Genomic DNA, 22390 nt, shown 5'->3' with positions numbered 1-22390 from the left:
CCCGAAACTCAAGGGGAAACCGCAAATAGATCCTGCCTGCCTGAAAGCAACAAAAGCATTAAATGTTATGAAATCAATATCTGGTATATATTGGGGTTCTCATCCGAATTCCCTTTTACTGCTATATAGGGCCCTAGTTCGTCCTCATTTGGATTATGCCTCACTAGTCTATGGTAGATGTGCCAAGGCCACACTGAGCAAGCTTGATCGTGTGCAGTTTGCTTCCCTGAGGCTGGTATTGGGGATGATGCGTTCTTCACCAACCAACATTTTACTATCTGAAAGTGGAGAAATGCCATTATATATCAGAAGAAAATGGCTAGCCTTCAGGTATGTATCTAAGGCCTTCCGGCTGGAAGATCACCATACTTTAAAACTATTGGACGGCGCGGAGTCCCTGGGCTCCCTGTGGTTTAATGGAACAGTCTCACCATACATTGAAGCTTTCTTGAACCTGTCTACGAAACATACGTCCATCTGGCAAGCCGGGGTGCTCCCTTATTTCGAACTTTCCATCCCGGTTAGAACGAATGTGATACCGGTCTTTTCATCAGGCCTTCCAAAGGGTTCTGTTGGTGATAACAATGCTTTTCTGGAGTTTATACATTCCAGATTCGGAGAGTATGTATGCCTTTATACAGACGCCTCTGTATCCACGAGACAGCCACGAGTCGGTTATGGCATTTACTCCCCCAGCCTAACTATTAACATGTCTGGCCGACTATCCGATCATTGGTCAATATTTCTGGCGGAAATCTATGCTATTAGTGTTGCGGTTGACATAATAATTGCGAGAAGGATTCAGAAGGCCTTAATCGTGACAGACTCGCTGAGTTAAAGTTCAAGAAGTTGGACTCTAATGTAGACATCAACACAGTTGACATGCTGGAGAAGTTTTGGGAGGCCAGGAATATGGGTCTTAGGATTTCGTGTCTGTGGGTGCCTAGCCACTCCCAGATACGTGGCAATGAAATGGCAGACAAGTTAGCTAACGAGGGCAGATTGATGCCCAATCCCCAGAGGTTGAGGGCGGGGCGAGCGAGCTGTGGCCTACATATAAAAAAAATTAAAAGCACTCTGGTGTAGGTATTTCAAAGAAGTGAGTGAAAATAAGGGAATAAATTATGCTCAAATGTTGAATTGTCGACCGTATATCACTGAACACTGGTTTCGGAGGTTCGAAAGACCCAGAAAGTACATATCCACCCTCTGTAGGATGCGTTCGGGTCATTGCTCTTCTCCGCCCCACCTGTACAGGCTGAGAATTTTGGATTCTCCGCTGTGTAGTTGTGGCGGAGCCTTTGACTTTTTCCATTTGTTTTTTGACTGTGACAAATATAAACGTCAATCTTCCTTGTTGTATGGGTTTTTTGCCAGGATGGATTTCAGATTTCCCATTAATATTTATGAAGTTTTGTTCTCGGGTAACTTGACTGCTTATGATGCACTATTCTGCTTTTTGAATGCTTGTCAGATTAAAATGTGAAATAGTGGATCAATTTAAGCCACGTATTAGTGATATTGGTTGATTGTTGGAACCTGTGTCAGCATGCATGAATTAGCCTAATGTTTTGTCCTTCCAAGTGTGTAGTCACCTATTTTGTCACTGTTTTTGCTTACGCATGTTTGTAGAGAGTTCATGTATTGATTTTGCCCTTGTGGGTTGATATAGGTACCACCTAGACTCCTCAGCCCAAGGAATCAGCCCCAAAATACTGGAAGTTGAGACACCAAACACCTCTGACACAGATTTTGGTTACGTAGCATAATTGCTGAGCCCAGCTCCTTCTCTGGCCCACGGCATTGGGCTTGCTGCCCAAAGAGGGGTATTTTGAAGAAAGAAAGAAAGATCTTCGGTTGCTATCTTTCAACATATCAATGTTTAAATCTCCAGTGACTATGATATCCATATGATCCTTTGTTAGCCTATCTAGAACTGGACTTAGCCTCTCATTCAAAAGTTTTGCATCTCCATCATTGTAGACAGTTATACATAAAACTGTTTCCTTCTCTACCTGATATCATATGATGCGATACGTTTCCGAGAACACACGCGTGTAGTTGTGGTCCTTCAGATACGGCTAGTGATATTTCGTCATTTCCAATAACACCAATATTTATTTGTTCACTCTCTCAACTTCACTGAAAAGTAGCAATATGTCAACAAGACAAAAATCTGAGTTCGAAAAATCTTCGATTGAGGCTCTAAAATCTGAAAATGTTATCAAAGAAATATCTGATGCCATCATCAACACCATCAGCAGGAAATTCGCTGAAAAATTCGATCTTTAAGAGGCTAAAATAGCCACCCTGGAAAGTGAAATTCGAGTTCTTAAATCAAATGCTGATAAAAATGAAAATAATTTCACCGAAGACACACTTAAGAAACTCAAACGGAAAGTGGATTATCTCGAGCAGAGAACAAAAAATAAAAACATCCGTCTTATCGGCATCAAGGAATCCCGTGGAGAAAATGTGTTGACCCAGGTCAAGAAACTCTTTCAAGATGAGTTCAACGTATCGGTCGTCGATTAAATCACACACACACACACACTACAATGGGCTAAACTTCATGAACAAAATAATCCACTACCAAAATTTCCAATAAAAATATTTCTCATAGCCCCCCTTTAAAATGTTCGGAGGATGTTTTTAACGTTAACGTTAAAATCATTCTTCAGCAATATTTTACTGAAAAAATTAACCAAAAAGATGTAAAATTGTATCACCCGTAAGGACAAAACTATTGAAAGGGGCAAAAATTCATTATTTTCAAAAAAAAAAAATATCTCGAAAACGGTAAGACTTTTATAATGGGAATTTTGTCATAGCATGTGGGTTATCCTTTGATCTACATTCTCCCTCGGTTTGACGTGGTCTTTACGGGACACCCTGTATATCGGACAAACTAGACAGTATTTTGGTACCAGGATTAAACAACATCAATCAGATTGCATGAAACAATCCAACACAACTGCGCTTGCACAGCATGCCATGTCTGAGGCCTCTGAGGGACATCAGTTTGATTTTGATGACGCGAAAATTCTGACCAGGGAGAACAATTGGTTCAAACGTAATTTCAAAGAGATGCTCTTCATCAAGAGACACCCGAATTCAATCAATGCGCGGTCTGATATAGGTTCACTGAACATCGTATATTCGAACCTGATTAAAGAAATAAAATTATAATTTTCATGACATATCACTTTCCATCTGGTGCAGTTCTGTGTTACATTCGAATGGATGAACCTGCGACCGATACGTCAGAGAGTTTGTTTGGATCCCCGAGATGAAAGAAAATTGTTATTTTTATTTTCTCCACGAATTTGAATTTCTTCAAATGATTCACATCGTAATTTCTTATTCACAAGGTGAGCTGGTGTAATTTTCATTTGCGTTTTTTATGTTCCAGTTTCGAGTGTTGATTGTTTGTTTTTTCAATTGTAATACAGGGTGAACCTGTGTGTTTGTTCTATATTGTGTTGTTTGCTGAGAGTATATTTTTAGTTAGTTCATGTTCAAGATCTCATGCTACCCATTACTAATTTAGGTTAAATTGTTTTCAGCCTGAGGAAGGGAATAAATTTCCCGAAACGTTGCTGCTGAATAAATTATACATAAATAGTTCCTTGTGACTGATACCTTCACCTTTTCTACAAAATGTTGCAGTAGCTGTTGAATTTTCAAATTGAGGTAATTTTAAATCAAAATTCAAAAAAACCAGAGCTTCTGCAACACTTTTACTCAGTGTTTGGACAGCAAGTTTAACCTACATTTTTCCCCCATCCACATCATGTGCCTGGCTCTTAATTTAGTAGCAGCATGCAATCCTTCGATATTCTGGAAGTGGCATAACTCTTCTAAAAATTCCCAGTTTATTTTATTTCCATTTCTATCCTCCAAAATGTTTTGACTGCCCAATGAATTTCTAACTAATTTTATCATGTGACTAGCAACAAGAAAAATGTATGCTTTTTCATGAGTAATTGAATGAATAAAATACGTTTTCAAATTATTAACATTAAAATTTGCACCTAGTGCAGATGCCATTGCCATATTTGATGGAGCACCATCAAATGTTATTGAGGTAATAATAACTGAGCTCTTATGGAGAAATTCCAAACAATTATTCAATATACTAGCCTTCTCTCTACCAGTTAAACCATTGGTTAAAAAATAACCAACAGGAATCTTCCAACTACTATTCAAAGAAACCAGCATAAATACCAAAGCTTCCCTGACCTCTTCCGAATTCTCAGTGTTATCATTTAAACCCAAATCTACATATCCATATTTCTTTTTGCCATCCCATTCAATTTTTTTCCGGATTGATATTTCATCAAACACTAAATTGCACAATATTTGATGACCCTTTTGGGCAGCATCCATGCATTTTATTTTAATAGCAGAAAGAGCTTCTTCCATGAAACTTGGAGAAGCATTAACAGTGGAAAACCACTTTGCAAGCGTTCTTGTATGTGGTAACACATTCGAAAAAGTTCGACGAACCTAATTGTAGGCCTTCTTCGAATAAAAATTCAGAGTTAATGCAAACTGCCTCAGTTGTGGTGAGAATTTCCTTTTACGTTTTCTCAATAAGAGAGAAAACAGTTGCTTGGCTGATTCCGTCATTGAACTCTGTAAAATTAAAGTATGTCTTTTATCAATTGAATTCAAGCAATGAAAAATATTTACATTCAAATTCATTTCAGCACTCTCTGAAATCCAGTTTTTCTTTCTCAAATCACTTGTCAAACTTTCTAGTGAGTATATTTTATTATTCCTCCGTCTTCTTTTGGCTTGTGAATTATTTATTTTTATCTTCAGCTTGTTTACTGTATTTGTAATGATTTTCCAACAAATTTTTCGCCTATTTGGATCCTCCAGATCTTCATATTTATGTCGCCAAAGAAACGTGGCATATTGAGTTTACGCCTACAATTTTTCAAATTAAAACTATTTACAAGGAAAAATCTGATGCAATTAAAAAAAAATTAAGCAGGCTGAGAACTTACTTTTTCAGTGTGATATTTGAAATTCCAGGGCTAGATGGTGTAATGACTGATGGAAAATTTTCTTCATCTACAAAAGCCTCAAACCTAAAAATTGTATAATATTTCAAATTGCACCCAAAATTAGATGTGTTGAATAGATTATATTTTATGAAACATCTTATTATGAAATAATTATTTCTACCTACTTTCTTTTGAGCCCCCCAGCTGTGCAGTTTTCAGTTGAAGGAGCAGCTTTTTCGGTTAAAGAAGCAGCATGTTCTTCAGGAGATGACTCAAAGCTAGAAAAAAATATTCAAATATTGAGTGACATCTTCAGTTTGACTTCAAATTATTTCAAAAAAATAAATAATAAAATAAATTCATATATTGTAACCTTAACGGGTACAATTTAAATTTTGCGCGGCTCTCTAGTCGGAGAGTGGTCGTGATTCTAACATTCCACCCATACAGATATGATTCTAGAAAACTATGAATAGGTCTCAATAAATATCAACAAGATTCCAACCAACCATCTATTTCAAATTAAAATAAAATTTCTAATTTACAAACAGCGTCCAAATTTACATAGAAAGTTTTCTGAACTTATCTTCAGTATTTCAACTGAATCGGGATCACTATCTTCAGTACTATTCCAGGTGACGTGGAAGTAGGGTCGGAATCGAAAGACGAATCCACAGCGTAGATTTCGTATTCGCCTTATTCAAGTATAGGTACGTAGGTCTCGACGTAGGTACTGCTATTTCTCTCTTCAAAGAAAAACTGGAATTTCCTTCTTCAAACCCAACTTGAATGGAACTTCTTTCCAAACCAAGAAAATAGAACTTCTCTTCAAACCAAAAATTGAGATTTTTTCTCCAAACCATAAATTGAGATTTCTCTCCAAACCAAAAATTGAGTTTTCTTTCCAAACCAAAAACTGCAATTTCATCTATGTCAGATTTGCATAATCTCTCAAAGTTGACCCTGCTCCGTGATTATGAATCCCAAATTACAATTTTGAAAAATATTGAGAGGCTGTTTCAACGATTGATTTGTAATGAATCAAATAAAAATAACGAATTTGTTTTTGAGCAGCCAATCCGAAATCATAAAAAAAACTTGAAATGGGAGAAAAAAAATATGGATGCAGATAAACATTACTACGTAATAAAAAACTATATCATTGATTTGACTTGAAACAAAATAACAACCAATGTAAATTCATAATTCACGAGAAGCAGGCTCAACCTAAATTCTTTGTTGAGCATAAGCAGTAGGTAAATTTGGAAATTTAAGTACGACGAAAAAACTGAAAAAATGAAGGAAACCATGCAACAAAGGAACTCTAAAATAACATTGTTTATGTAACAAATAGCGAGAAAGCAAATATACTCGTTAACTTACCCCTTGTATATTAAGGGTTAAACACAAAACCATTAATTTATCAATCTCAGGCAAAAATCAATTCTTTCTAACGAACCTCTAAATCAGAATGAGTAAAAACGATCGTCAAATTATCTGAAGAAGCCTCAGACACATAATAATAATAATAATATTTATTTGCACACGATGAAATATATATACATGTACAAATAATCACCATCAAAAATTTACATGGTTAGTCAAATGTATAAAGAAATACTAAGCTAGTCAAATATATAAAAAATAAATATAAAAAAACATTTAAATGTATAAGAATATACACAGAAAAAACACATAATCGAACAAACTCACAGTTCAAAATTTAATATAATTTAAAATCACTCAACCTATATATCGTTTTCTCCAAAAGTGACTTTTTCACTCTTTTGTGAAAAACGGTGGGACTCAATTTCTTGAAAGATTCTGGAAGTTCATTATACAATTTGATACATGTGTGGTTTGGGCCCTGTTGGCTTTTCCCTATTCTGGCCGATGGTAAGGCAAATGCACTTTTCCGACGCGTGTTATAATCATGAAAATTAGGGTTTTTTTGAAATTTTAACCTGTGCTGATGGACAAAGTTGAGACAGGTGAATATGAAGACTGCCGTGATGGTCAAGATATTCTCTCTCTTGAAGACGCACATGTATGCGTCGCGCCTGCATTATTTCGAAATTACTTTGATTCGCCCGGAAAATATCTGCAGTGGCGTAATACGTTACACATCCCCTCAACTCCCCGAAAAAAAAATTCCTCTGCTTCATGAAATTCTCCATTTTTTTTTTACTTATACAATTAAACTAAGGGCGCCAGCAAGTTTTGATGAAAACTTGCAAAATGATGTTGTCTCTACCATTTTAAGACAAAAGAGTTACATATACATAATCGAATTCGTAACTGAAATAATGAAGGATTTATCAACAAAAGAAATCTAGGCGTTAAACTCAACTGGGGAAATACTAAATTCATGAACAAATGATTCCCATTATGTACGTGTGTAAACTCTGAATATATAATGTAATAGAAAAAGTAAGGATGATACACAAAGGTAACTGACGAATTTCACAATAAACTCCAACTCAACCCATACCTGCACTCAAATTAATTTATTTATTTGCACAGATACAAATATCGTCAGACAAATTCTATAGGGTCCCCATGTATACTAAATTTGAAAAATATTGTCCCTTGACCGAAAATAACAGAAAACAAATATTTAGCTCCACCTAAAAACTTATCGAACATAATACTGAACTTTCATTATTATGTATCTATTCTCAACCTAAAACAAATATGAGCTAAATATCCTATACATGGTTCCTACTATTTTGGTTCAGAGTTTACAATGAAGTTATCCAAATGATAATTTATAATAGGGATGTATCATTATTTTTGATCAGATTCAATTAAAAGATCCTCATCGTCAAGTTAAGTAATATCTGGTTTTATGTGGCTTACGTGGAAATTTCCTAGGTTTTTACCGTCCAGATCTATCAAATTATATACTACAGGAGAAATTATTTTATTTACTATTGAGGGTATGAATCTAGGGGCAAATTTAGCGGAATAATTGTTGCTTGCATTAGACAACACAAAATTACGCTTCCACACCCTTTGTCCCATTTTAAACCGAATATCCCTCCTGCGCAAATCATAACGACCCTTATTTGATTCGTGTGCGTGTTTTAACCTTTTTTCGACTTCCTCATAAAGCTTAGGTAACTTGACTTTCAAATCGAGATCCAACACTTTCTCAGTAATAATAGGTGAATTACTTGCATTTTCTGATATCTTACCGTAAAATGAACCATCCACGGGTACGTTTCGGCAAAAACACAGAAAAGAGGGTGCATAATTTGTTACCTCGTGTTTAGCGAGACGTATAGCCTGGGCTATCTGATGGATATAAGTATCCCAAGATTTGTGGTCATCGTGAATAAACGATCTTATTGCAGTCACAATAACTTTATTAACCCTTTCAGTGGGATTATTTTGTGGGAAATAAGATGCATTATACCATACCTTCTGAACATTGTACTTATTCATGAGAGCCTTAAATTCTCGAGAAACAAACTGAGGTCCATTATCTACTATAATAATTTGCGGGACACCAAAAATAAGGAACACACTGTTCTCGATAAATCGATAAATCCTCGATTAGTCACCACTAAAACGTATTGATTACCAAGTCTTGATCTGGGATAAGGTCCCAACAAATCCGCGGAGATCAGTTGAAAAGGATGTTTTATATTTCGATAATTTCCCATAAGACCGGCTTGAGGTAAGTTATCTGTTTTACACGTAGCACATATAACACATTTCCTAACAAATTTTACTACAGAGTTTTTCATATGAGGCCAATAGTACAATTGAGATATACGAGCGAGAGTCTTAAATACTCCAAGATGAGCACTAGTTGGTAAATCATGAAACATTGACAAAATTTGTTTCCTATTTGCAGTAGGAACAACTATTTTCCAGTCAGAAGAGTCATTAACAAGTTTATTCTTTAAAGTTATATGTTTATACAACACATTGTTTTGTACCCTGAAGTCAGGAAAATTTTGAGGATTGTTCCTCACTTTCATTAGCATATCCTTATACCAAGCGTCAGGAATAAATGAATTCAAATCGATATTAGCGATCTGTCCTGTGTTACCCGAATCCAACCTAGACATGGCATCTGCAATAACATTAAGGGATCCTTTACGGTGTATGATAGTGAATTTATGAGAGGAAAGCTTCATAATCCATCTAGCAATTCTCGGAGAGGGATTCCTCATCGACTGCAGCCAAGTCAAAAAAGAGTGGTCAGTAATAACTGTAAATTCCGTACCCTCAATATATGGCCGAAACTTCTCAATCCCATAAAGTATGGCCAAACATTCTCTCTCCGTCGTGGAGTACTTCCTCTGAGATTTATTTAAGGTCTTACTAAAGTAGGCAACAGGATGTTCTAAACCATCCCCTTTTTGGTAAAATACTGCTCCAACTCCTGTTTGACTGGCATCGCAGGCAATAAAGAACCTCTTGGATAAATCGGGGCTTGCTAAAATAGGAGCAGATGTTAGAAGTTGTTTAATTCTAACTGAAGCTTGGTCTGCCTCAACAGTCCAAGTTATAGGTTGCCCTTTCTTTTTTCCCTTAAGTAAGTCTGTAATAGGTGCACACAGTAGAACTATCCTTTAAAAATCTACGATAGTATCCTAACAATCCTATCAAACGTCTTATTTGAGTAGTATTTTGGGGAATTGGATATTCCGCTATGGCTTTGACCTTTTCTGGATCAGTTCTCAGACCTTCCGCATCAACAACAAATCCCAAAAATTTTGAAGAGTTTCTACAAAATTTACATTTATCGAAATTGATTGTGAGGTTAGCCTCTTTCAAACGATTAAACAATTTCTCTAACACACTTATATGAGTTTCAAAATCGGGAGTTACAACTATTACGTCGTCTAGATAATAGAAAACATAGGGCTCTAAGGCAGGTCCTATGACCAGGTCCATTACCTTCGACATTGCTTGTGCAGCATTATTAAGACCGAATGGTAAAACTTTAAAACAAAACAATCCTCTACCAGAAATAGCAAACGTTGTTTTCAATTGTGATTCCTCATCCAAAGGAATCTGATAAAAGGCATTTTTTAAATCTAAAGATGTCATCACAACCGCGTCCCTGAGCTTACTTATGGTTGAATCGATTAGTGGCATGGGATATGCATCCTGTTGAGTTACAGAGTTCAACTTACGTCCATCAAAGCAAAGTCTATGTGAACCATCTGTTTTTTTAACCAACCAAAGAGGACTCAACCATTTCTACAAAATGTTGCAGTAGCTGTTGAATTTTCAAATTGAGGTAATTTTAAATCAAAATTCAAAAAAACCAGAGCTTCTGCAACACTTTTACTCAGTGTTTGGACAGCAAGTTTAACCTACATTTTTCCCCCATCCACATCATGTGCCTGGCTCTTAATTTAGTAGCAGCATGCAATCCTTCGATATTCTGGAAGTGGCATAACTCTTCTAAAAATTCCCAGTTTATTTTATTTCCATTTCTATCCTCCAAAATGTTTTGACTGCCCAATGAATTTCTAACTAATTTTATCATGTGACTAGCAACAAGAAAAATGTATGCTTTTTCATGAGTAATTGAATGAATAAAATACGTTTTCAAATTATTAACATTAAAATTTGCACCTAGTGCAGATGCCATTGCCATATTTGATGGAGCACCATCAAATGTTATTGAGGTAATAATAACTGAGCTCTTATGGAGAAATTCCAAACAATTATTCAATATACTAGCCTTCTCTCTACCAGTTAAACCATTGGTTAAAAAATAACCAACAGGAATCTTCCAACTACTATTCAAAGAAACCAGCATAAATACCAAAGCTTCCCTGACCTCTTCCGAATTCTCAGTGTTATCATTTAAACCCAAATCTACATATCCATATTTCTTTTTGCCATCCCATTCAATTTTTTTCCGGATTGATATTTCATCAAACACTAAATTGCACAATATTTGATGACCCTTTTGGGCAGCATCCATGCATTTTATTTTAATAGCAGAAAGAGCTTCTTCCATGAAACTTGGAGAAGCATTAACAGTGGAAAACCACTTTGCAAGCGTTCTTGTATGTGGTAACACATTCGAAAAAGTTCGACGAACCTAATTGTAGGCCTTCTTCGAATAAAAATTCAGAGTTAATGCAAACTGCCTCAGTTGTGGTGAGAATTTCCTTTTACGTTTTCTCAATAAGAGAGAAAACAGTTGCTTGGCTGATTCCGTCATTGAACTCTGTAAAATTAAAGTATGTCTTTTATCAATTGAATTCAAGCAATGAAAAATATTTACATTCAAATTCATTTCAGCACTCTCTGAAATCCAGTTTTTCTTTCTCAAATCACTTGTCAAACTTTCTAGTGAGTATATTTTATTATTCCTCCGTCTTCTTTTGGCTTGTGAATTATTTATTTTTATCTTCAGCTTGTTTACTGTATTTGTAATGATTTTCCAACAAATTTTTCGCCTATTTGGATCCTCCAGATCTTCATATTCTATGTCGCCAAAGAAACGTGGCATATTGAGTTTACGCCTACAATTTTTCAAATTAAAACTATTTACAAGGAAAAATCTGATGCAATTAAAAAAAAATTAAGCAGGCTGAGAACTTACTTTTTCAGTGTGATATTTGAAATTCCAGGGCTAGATGGTGTAATGACTGATGGAAAATTTTCTTCATCTACAAAAGCCTCAAACCTAAAAATTGTATAATATTTCAAATTGCACCCAAAATTAGATGTGTTGAATAGATTATATTTTATGAAACATCTTATTATGAAATAATTATTTCTACCTACTTTCTTTTGAGCCCCCCAGCTGTGCAGTTTTCAGTTGAAGGAGCAGCTTTTTCGGTTAAAGAAGCAGCATGTTCTTCAGGAGATGACTCAAAGCTAGAAAAAAATATTCAAATATTGAGTGACATCTTCAGTTTGACTTCAAATTATTTCAAAAAAATAAATAATAAAATAAATTCATATATTGTAACCTTACCGGGTACAATTTAAATTTTGCGCGGCTCTCTAGTCGGAGAGTGGTCGTGATTCTAACATTCCACCCATACAGATATGATTCTAGAAAACTATGAATAGGTCTCAATAAATATCAACAAGATTCCAACCAACCATCTATTTCAAATTAAAATAAAATTTCTAATTTACAAACAGCGTCCAAATTTACATAGAAAGTTTTCTGAACTTATCTTCAGTATTTCAACTGAATCGGGATCACTATCTTCAGTACTATTCCAGGTGACGTGGAAGTAGGGTCGGAATCGAAAGACGAATCCACAGCGTAGATTTCGTATTCGCCTTATTCAAGTATAGGTACGTAGGTCTCGACGTAGGTACTGCTATTTCTCTCTTCAAAGAAAAACTGGAATTTCCTTCTTCAAACCCAACTTGAATGGAACTTCTTTCCAAACCAAGAAAATGGAACTTCTCTTCAAACCAAAAATTGAGTTTTTTTCTCCAAACCATAAATTGAGATTTCTCTCCAAACCAAAAATTGAGTTTTCTTTCCAAACCAAAAACTGCAATTTCATCTATGTCAGATTTGCATATTCTCTCAAAGTTGACCCTGCTCCGTGATTATGAATCCCAAATTACAATTTTGAAAAATATTAAGAGGCTGTTTCAACGATTGATTTGTCATGAATCAAATAAAAATAACAAATTTGTTTTTGAGCAGCCAATCCGAAATCATAAAAAAAACTTGAAATGGGAGAAAAAAAATATGGATGCAGATAAACATTACTACGTAATAAAAAACTATATCATTGATTTGACTTGAAACAAAATAACAACCAATGTAAATTCATAATTCACGAGAAGCAGGCTCAACCTAAATTCTTTGTTGAGCATAAGCAGTAGGTAAATTTGGAAATTTAAGTACGACGAAAAAACTGAAAAAATGAAGGAAACCATGCAACAAAGGAACTCTAAAATAACATTGTTTATGTAACAAATAGCGAGAAAGCAAATATACTCGTTAACTTACCCCTTGTATATTAAGGGTTAAACACAAAACCATTAATTTATCAATCTCAGGCAAAAATCAATTCTTTCTAACGAACCTCTAAATCAGAATGAGTAAAAACGATCGTCAAATTATCTGAAGAAGCCTCAGACACATAATAATAATAATAATATTTATTTGCACACGATGAAATATATATACATGTACAAATAATCACCATCAAAAATTTACATGGTTAGTCAAATGTATAAAGAAATACTAAGCTAGTCAAATATATAAAAAATAAATATAAAAAACATTTAAATGTATAAGAATATACACAGAAAAAACACATAATCGAACAAACTCACAGTTCAAAATTTAATATAATTTAAAATCACTCAACCTATATATCGTTTTCTCCAAAAGTGACTTTTTCACTCTTTTGTGAAAAACGGTGGGACTCAATTTCTTGAAAGATTCTGGAAGTTCATTATACAATTTGATACATGTGTGGTTTGGGCCCTGTTGGCTTTTCCCTATTCTGGCCGATGGTAAGGCAAATGCACTTTTCCGACGCGTGTTATAATCATGAAAATTAGGGTTTTTTTGAAATTTTAACCTGTGCTGATGGACAAAGTTGAGACAGGTGAATATGAAGACTGCCGTGATGGTCAAGATATTCTCTCTCTTGAAGACGCACATGTATGCGTCGCGCCTGCATTATTTCGAAATTACTTTGATTCGCCCGGAAAATATCTGCAGTGGCGTAACACGTTACACATCCCCTCAACTCCCCGAAAAAAAAATTCCTCTGCTTCATGAAATTCTCCGTTTTTTTTTTTACTTATACAATTAAACTAAGGGCGCCAGCAAGTTTTGATGAAAACTTGCAAAATGATGTTGTCTCTACCATTTTAAGACAAAAGAGTTACATATACATAATCGAATTCGTAACTGAAATAATGAAGGATTTATCAACAAAAGAAATCTAGGCGTTAAACTCAACTGGGGAAATACTAAATTCATGAAAAAATGATTTCACATTATGTACGTGTGTAAACTCTGAATATATAATGTAATAGAAAAAGTAAGGATGATACACAAAGGTACCTGACGAATTTCACAATAAACTCCAACGCAACCCATACCTGCACTCAAATTAATTTATTTATTTGCACAGATACAAATATCGTCAGACAAATTCTATAGGGTCCCCATGTATACTAAATTTGAAAAATATTGTCCCTTGACCGAAAATAACAGAAAACAAATATTTAGCTCCACCTAAAAACTTATCGAACATAATACTGAACTTTCATTATTATGTATCTATTCTCAACCTAAAACAAATATGAGCTAAATATCCTATACATGGTTCCTACTATTTTGGTTCAGAGTTTACAATGAAGTTATCCAAATGATAATTTATAATAGGGATGTATCATTATTTTTGATCAGATTCAATTAAAAGATCCTCATCGTCAAGTTAAGTAATATCTGGTTTTATGTGGCTTACGTGGAAATTTCCTAGGTTTTTACCGTCCAGATCTATCAAATTATATACTACAGGAGAAATTATTTTATTTACTATTGAGGGTATGAATCTAGGGGCAAATTTAGCGGAATAATTGTTGCTTGCATTAGACAACACAAAATTACGCTTCCACACCCTTTGTCCCATTTTAAACCGAATATCCCTCCTGCGCAAATCATAACGACCCTTATTTGATTCGTGTGCGTGTTTTAACCTTTTTTCGACTTCCTCATAAAGCTTAGGTAACTTGACTTTCAAATCGAGATCCAACACTTTCTCAGTAATAATAGGTGAATTACTTGCATTTTCTGATATCTTACCGTAAAATGAACCATCCACGGGTACGTTTCGGCAAAAACACAGAAAAGAGGGTGCATAATTTGTTACCTCGTGTTTAGCGAGACGTATAGCCTGGGCTATCTGATGGATATAAGTATCCCAAGATTTGTGGTCATCGTGAATAAACGATCTTATTGCAGTCACAATAACTTTATTAACCCTTTCAGTGGGATTATTTTGTGGGAAATAAGATGCATTATACCATACCTTCTGAACATTGTACTTATTCATGAGAGCCTTAAATTCTCGAGAAACAAACTGAGGTCCATTATCTACTATAATAATTTGCGGGACACCAAAAATAAGGAACACACTGTTCTCGATAAATCGATAAATCCTCGATTAGTCACCACTAAAACGTATTGATTACCAAGTCTTGATCTGGGATAAGGTCCCAACAAATCCGCGGAGATCAGTTGAAAAGGATGTTTTATATTTCGATAATTTCCCATAAGACCGGCTTGAGGTAAGTTATCTGTTTTACACGTAGCACATATAACACATTTCCTAACAAATTTTACTATAGAGTTTTTCATATGAGGCCAATAGTACAATTGAGATATACGAGCGAGAGTCTTAAATACTCCAAGATGAGCACTAGTTGGTAAATCATGAAACATTGACAAAATTTGTTTCCTATTTGCAGTAGGAACAACTATTTTCCAGTCAGAAGAGTCATTAACAAGTTTATTCTTTAAAGTTATATGTTTATACAACACATTGTTTTGTACCCTGAAGTCAGGAAAATTTTGAGGATTGTTCCTCACTTTCATTAGCATATCCTTATACCAAGCGTCAGGAATAAATGAATTCAAATCGATATTAGCGATCTGTCCTGTGTTACCCGAATCCAACCTAGACATGGCATCTGCAATAACATTAAGGGATCCTTTACGGTGTATGATAGTGAATTTATGAGAGGAAAGCTTCATAATCCATCTAGCAATTCTCGGAGAGGGATTCCTCATCGACTGCAGCCAAGTCAAAAAAGAGTGGTCAGTAATAACTGTAAATTCCGTACCCTCAATATATGGCCGAAACTTCTCAATCCCATAAAGTATGGCCAAACATTCTCTCTCCGTCGTGGAGTACTTCCTCTGAGATTTATTTAAGGTCTTACTAAAGTAGGCAACAGGATGTTCTAAACCATCCCCTTTTTGGTAAAATACTGCTCCAACTCCTGTTTGACTGGCATCGCAGGCAATAAAGAACCTCTTGGATAAATCGGGGCTTGCTAAAATAGGAGCAGATGTTAGAAGTTGTTTAATTCTAACTGAAGCTTGGTCTGCCTCAACAGTCCAAGTTATAGGTTGCCCTTTCTTTTTTCCCTTAAGTAAGTCTGTAATAGGTGCACACAGTAGAACTATCCTTTAAAAATCTACGATAGTATCCTAACAATCCTATCAAACGTCTTATTTGAGTAGTATTTTGGGGAATTGGATATTCCGCTATGGCTTTGACCTTTTCTGGATCAGTTCTCAGACCTTCCGCATCAACAACAAATCCCAAAAATTTTGAAGAGTTTCTACAAAATTTACATTTATCGAAATTGATTGTGAGGTTAGCCTCTTTCAAACGATTAAACAATTTCTCTAACACACTTATATGAGTTTCAAAATCGGGAGTTACAACTATTACGTCGTCTAGATAATAGAAAACATAGGGCTCTAAGGCAGGTCCTATGACCAGGTCCATTACCTTCGACATTGCTTGTGCAGCATTATTAAGACCGAATGGTAAAACTTTAAAACAAAACAATCCTCTACCAGAAATAGCAAACGTTGTTTTCAATTGTGATTCCTCATCCAAAGGAATCTGATAAAAGGCATTTTTTAAATCTAAAGATGTCATCACAACCGCGTCCCTGAGCTTACTTATGGTTGAATCGATTAGTGGCATGGGATATGCATCCTGTTGAGTTACAGAGTTCAACTTACGTCCATCAAAGCAAAGTCTATGTGAACCATCTGTTTTTTTAACCAACCAGAGAGGACTCAACCATGGAGAACACTCTGTAACCGGGCGAACGACATCCAAAGCCAACAATAGGTCAACTTCTTTGTTTAAGATTTCCTGCATAGCAGGGGATAAGGGGTACTGTCTCTGCCTTATAGGTTTTGCATCCTTTGTATCAATGCTATGCGTATACACATGAGTTCTACCTAATCTATCTGTGGGTGCAATAGTTTTATATAAATCAATCATACATTGTAACTTTTCTTTTTGAAGGTTCGAAAGATTGTCAATACTCTGAATAACATGAACAGCTGGGAGATTCAAAGGCTCGGTAACAAAAGTTGCTGCACCAAAATCCAAAGATAAATTGAATGAATTTATGAAATCCATTCCCAAAATTAAAGGTTGAGTTATTGAAGGGATTATCAAAATTTGCATATCCTTCGTTACTCCCAACAATGTTATAGGTAGCCAAACATAACCTAAAACAGTCTGTATTTGACTGTCAGCCGTAGTAACATGAAGAGATATATCATAATTTATGGACAAAGTTAGTTTTTTCAGTAAAAATAGGGAAGGCTGACCGAGAATTGTAACATTGCTGCCAGTATCGAGCAAAGAATCTACTTTGACAGAACCAATGGTGACACTTATATAGGGGCGATTATCGTTTTCCTTAAAATTGAGTAGGTCATTTATAGATAGAGTTTCCGAATTTTTACTATCAGATTTTTCAATACTTTGAATGTTAGATGGTTCGCTAATTGAATTTACAGTTGGTATGCCAGTTAAATAAAAATTTTTGATTATAGCTAGCCATTCTTTCCAACCCTCCGGATCAGGTGGTGGAGATTCTAATTTTTCTTTATTTGCTGTCTTCCTTTTGGGGTAGGGGCAGGATTTTGTCGACGAACGGATTGGCCAGGAACTCCCACCTGATTCTGACCAACACGCTCGTTTTTTGAACACTTGGGACAATTTAATTTTGTGAAATTTTTCTTACCACATTTATAACAAAAGCATTTCAGAGGATCTTACATTGATTGAACATATGTCCTGAAATATCACAGTTCCAACAAATGGTATCAGAGTTAACCTGAGAAACAGAATAATTCATCTCCCTATGAAAAGACCTAGTATTCAATGACAAAGTGTCCTGAATTCTTTTGCATAAATTCAATAACATAGGAATTGAATCAATATCGTATAATACCAAAGCTCTTACGTAATCTGGTAAAAGATTACTTCTAATAATATTCACCATTTCAATTTCTGTTGGTGGAGAATTCAACCTACCAAACTGAGATTCCATTTCAGTAATGAATATACAAACATTTTTCCCAAATTTCTGTTTCCTTGACTTTATCTCTGTTAATTTAAGTATATCATAGTTATTTTGAATGAAGGTATTCTTAAGTTGTGAAACTAGATCATGCCAATTCTTAAAACGACCTTTTGTGTGATTGCTATACCACCAAGTGAATGCATCTGCTTCGAATAAATCAACTGCAGATTCAAATAAGTCAATATCAGTACAACCCCTTGACGATTTCAAAGAATTCAAATGCTCTAAAAATTTCAACAGATCACCATCTCCGGAGAATTTTTTGATTCCCCATTTAAAAATTGGTACCGACACAGGTGACTGTGTTCGATCAGGGGTAGAGGGTACAAGCTTATCTGCAAAATCAGACTCTAAACTTAAAATTTCCCTATACAAAGCTTGTCTCTCTGGTTTTGTTTCGTCAATGCCAGTATTCAATCTTTGTACTCTACCTGACACATGTGCTAATCCAGTGTTTATTCTTTTAAAATCATCGCTGTTTTTAACACCATCAAAATTACTTATTAATTGTGTTACCTCAGCTAAGGTATCTCTGATCTCTCCTAACGATTCAACATAAGTATAGTTGTCAACAACTTCGAAAAAACTCCGCTTCGATGATTCCTGAGACAACAGACCTCTCAAAATCTTTCTTTTCTCATCCACTGTAGAAGGTGGTTCAATACCTCTAATTTTAATTTCATAGGTCAACTCAAAAGATTTGAGAAAAGATGGATTTAGATGTGGCATTCCGAAAAATTTTACATCAATAAGTGATACTATCAAAGCAAAATTGAAAAAGAACGAAATTACGAGCATTCCCTGAAAATGCAAAATATCTCGTGGTAAATTGACTTTAAACACGAGAATATTCAGAATCTCAAGAGCTATATAAAAAAATGTGGATTAGATTCTCAAAAACAAAAAGTTAGTTGGAAACCTGAAAAAATTCTGAGACCAAGCACAACCCCCAGAATCAAAACTTGCAAGGGGAGAAGGCGATTAAGGCCCCACGATGGGCGCCATTTGTAACCTTACCGGGTACAATTTAAATTTTGCGCGGCTCTCTAGTCGGAGAGTGGTCGTGATTCTAACATTCCACCCATACCGATATGATTCTAGAAAACTATGAATAGGTCTCAATAAATATCAACAAGATTCCAACCAACCATCTATTTCAAATTAAAATAAAATTTCTAATTTACAAACAGCGTCCAAATTCACAAAGAAAAATTTTCTGAACTTATCTTCAGTATTTCAACTGAATCGGGATCACTATCTTCAGTACTATTCCAGGTGACGTGGAAGTAGGGTCGGAATCGAAAGACGAATCCACAGCGTAGATTTCGTATTCGCCTTATTCAAGTATAGGTACGTAGGTCTCGACGTATGTACTGCTATTTCTCTCTTCAAAGAAAAACTGGAATTTCCTTCTTCAAACCCAACTTGAATGGAACTTCTTTCCAAACCAAGAAAATGGAACTTCTCTTCAAACCAAAAATTGAGATTTTTTCTCCAAACCATAAATTGAGATTTCTCTCCAAACCAAAAATTGAGTTTTCTTTCCAAACCAAAAACTGCAATTTCATCTATGTCAGATTTGCATAATCTCTCAAAGTTAACCCTGCTCCGTGATTATGAATCCTAAATAACAATTTTGAAAAATATTAAGAGGCTGTTTCAACGATTGATTTGTAATGAATCAAATAAAAATAACAAATTTGTTTTTGAGCAGCCAATCCGAAATCATAAAAAAAACTTGAAATGAGAGAAAAAAAAATATGGATGCAGATAAACATAACTACGTAATAAAAAACTATATCATTGATTTGACTTGAAACAAAATAACAACCAATGTAAATTCATAATTCACGAGAAGCAGGCTCAACCTAAATTCTTTGTTAAGCATAAGCAGTAGGTAAATTTGGAAATTTAAGTACGACAAAAAAACTGACAAAATGAAGGAAACCATGCAACGAAGGAACTCTTAAATAACATTGTATATGTAACAAATAGCGAGAAAGCAAATATACTCGTTAACTTACCCCTTGTATATTAAGGGTTAAACACAAAACCATTAATTTATCAATCTCAGGCAAAAATCAATTCTTTATAACGAACCTCTAAATCAGAATGAGTAAAAACGATCGTCAAATTATCTGAAGAAGCCTCAGACACATGTATGCGTCGCGCCTGCATTATTTCGAAATTACTTTGATTCGCCCGGAAAATATCTGCAGTGGCGTAACACGTTACAATATATAATATATTTATACCTTCCAAAGACAATATCCGCTGTTAATGTCCTCGAACTTGCTGAACTTGCAGTTTCGGTACTGAAGGAATTTTTGAATGCATATTCTCGACTTTCTGGGAGACTCTCAATTACACGTTTAATTAAGAATTTTTTGGGAGAAGACAATAGGCTGCAACTAACATTATATATGTGGCGGCTTCTCATAAAGCTCCACATAGCAACAATAAAACACAGCATTCGGTAGCCTAGACGTTAAGAGGTAGACTCACTCACCGAGATGCGACAAGGTGCCGGGTCCCGGCGGCTCCCGATAATAATAAATTCCCCAAGCGTCTGTGACACGGCACACACAAATATACCAAAGTCACACTGATGAGTCCGGTGTGTGTGCCAGGGACGAAACGCATAAGTAGGCATATGGGAAATCCTACATATATATATATATATATATATATATATATATATATATATATATATATATATATAATGTTATAACCCAAAAAATACAACTGTCACTGAATAATCAATTGAAGTGTTTCTCTGAAATAAAAGTTTATTTTTTTATCATGGAAAATACAACAGGTATTAACACAATTTAATTAATTATAAAACATACCTGAAATAAAAGAAACAACATTCAAAGTTAATTATTCAATCAATTCAATTCAGAATTGAAATTCTCTCTAATACAAAATTCAGTTTTAATTACTTCTGTCACTTTGACATACAATGTAACTTGATAACATACAACAGTCTCCTTACATCTCCCCCCCTAGGAAGACAGTTTTGGTACAAAACTACTAAACAATCGATATCATCCTTCATCTGCTACTTCTATATTAGGAATCGGAATCAATTTAGAAATATGAAACAAATTCGATTCTGATTTTCTATGTCCTGTATTAATTTCAAAAATCGATTGTGATATTTTTTTCAATATTATATAAGGTCCAATTCTTAATTGGTCTAATTTTTTTCGATTCAGTTTATTACCATTTTCAACATATACTGAGTCGCCAACTTTGAAATCGTATTCCCTTCTGTTCTTGTCATATATTCTCTTATTGTATTCATGGTATCTATTACTATTTTTTAAGGCAATTTTCCTATCCTTTTCTAGGTTATTCTGGTCCTTCGCTTTCCTTAGTTCATTTGGTAATATTGAAGTATCATCTCCTTGTAATAAATATTTAGGACTGAATCCAGTAACTGTGTGTTCAGTCTCATTGTACTTTTCGACACAATTATGAGCTACTCTTGTCCATGCGTATCTGTTATTTTTTTCATTCATTGCACATCTTATTTTATTAACAAACGTTTGATTAAGTCTTTCATTCAAACCATTGGAGAATGGTGCATTCACTGCAGTGAAAATCATTGTGATGTTTTTCTCTTCTAGGAAATCCTTAAAATCCTTAGAATTTATACCCGGATACTGATCAGTAAGAAGTGTTCCAATATTATAATCTTGAAGTACATTTTCTATAAGCTTGATGAAATCATTTGAGTTTTGTGTTTTTGATGTCAATATGTAAGCAAATCTCGTAAAATGGTCTACTAGCAAATGTAAATATTTCTTAGTGGACCGCGAGCCACCGAATCCTCCTATTGTGTCTATTGAAACTATTTCAAACGGTTTTTCTGCAGGACCTAGATGCGATAACAGACCAATTTTCTCTTGTCTCGATTTATTTTTTATGCAAATTTCACAACACTTACAAATTTTCTTAATATTCTTCAATACATTCTCCGATGTGTAATAAGGGAGTATTTTGCTTTGCATTTGTTTTATCCCTATGTGACAAAAATTCTTGTGGGTATTCTCTATAAGTTTTTTACAAAACTCTTCCGACAGTATAATCTTTTCTTTATTTCTTACTTTCTTGTAATATAGACTATTTTTGGAAATAAATTTATTCCTGTTATTTTTTAAATCTTTGTTCTCTTCTTGATCTGCCAAAATATCTTCAATCTTTATCATATTCACTATTTTCAATTTATCTTCTTCATCCTCTTGGGATTCCAGTACCGGATTTCT

At 34.7% G+C, this 22390-nt stretch overlaps 1 protein-coding gene across 1 annotated transcript; it reads right to left on the bottom strand.

The window, feature by feature from the left end:
• Nucleotides 1-10261: 10261 nt before the first annotated feature.
• On the bottom strand, nucleotides 10262-20518 carry LOC123686456. The gene is made up of 5 exons (XM_045626607.1): nucleotides 20372-20518; nucleotides 11784-11876; nucleotides 11599-11682; nucleotides 11278-11518; nucleotides 10262-11220 (listed from the first exon to the last, which is right to left on the bottom strand). The coding sequence occupies exons 4-5, from the start codon at nucleotides 11503-11505 to the stop codon at nucleotides 11092-11094; spliced, it is 357 nt and encodes a 118-aa protein (XP_045482563.1). The 5' UTR covers nucleotides 11506-11518; nucleotides 11599-11682; nucleotides 11784-11876; nucleotides 20372-20518; the 3' UTR covers nucleotides 10262-11091.
• Nucleotides 20519-22390: the final 1872 nt, after the last annotated feature.

This window comes from Harmonia axyridis, chromosome X, assembly GCF_914767665.1.
Source record: "Harmonia axyridis chromosome X, icHarAxyr1.1, whole genome shotgun sequence".
NCBI lineage: Eukaryota > Metazoa > Arthropoda > Insecta > Coleoptera > Coccinellidae > Harmonia > Harmonia axyridis.
The sequence above is the reverse complement of the archived record's forward strand: the minus strand, read 5'-3'. Positions and strand labels throughout refer to the sequence as shown.

Bases quoted from the DNA above. Each gene is read 5' to 3' on its own strand.
- LOC123686456 (XM_045626607.1), bottom strand. From the start codon at position 11,505: ATGCCACGTTTCTTTGGCGACATAGAATATGAAGATCTGGAGGATCCA. The intron at 11,221-11,277 runs GTAAATATTTTT...TTAATTTTACAG, and splicing joins GTGCTGAAATGAATTTGAAT to AGTTCAATGACGGAATCAGC.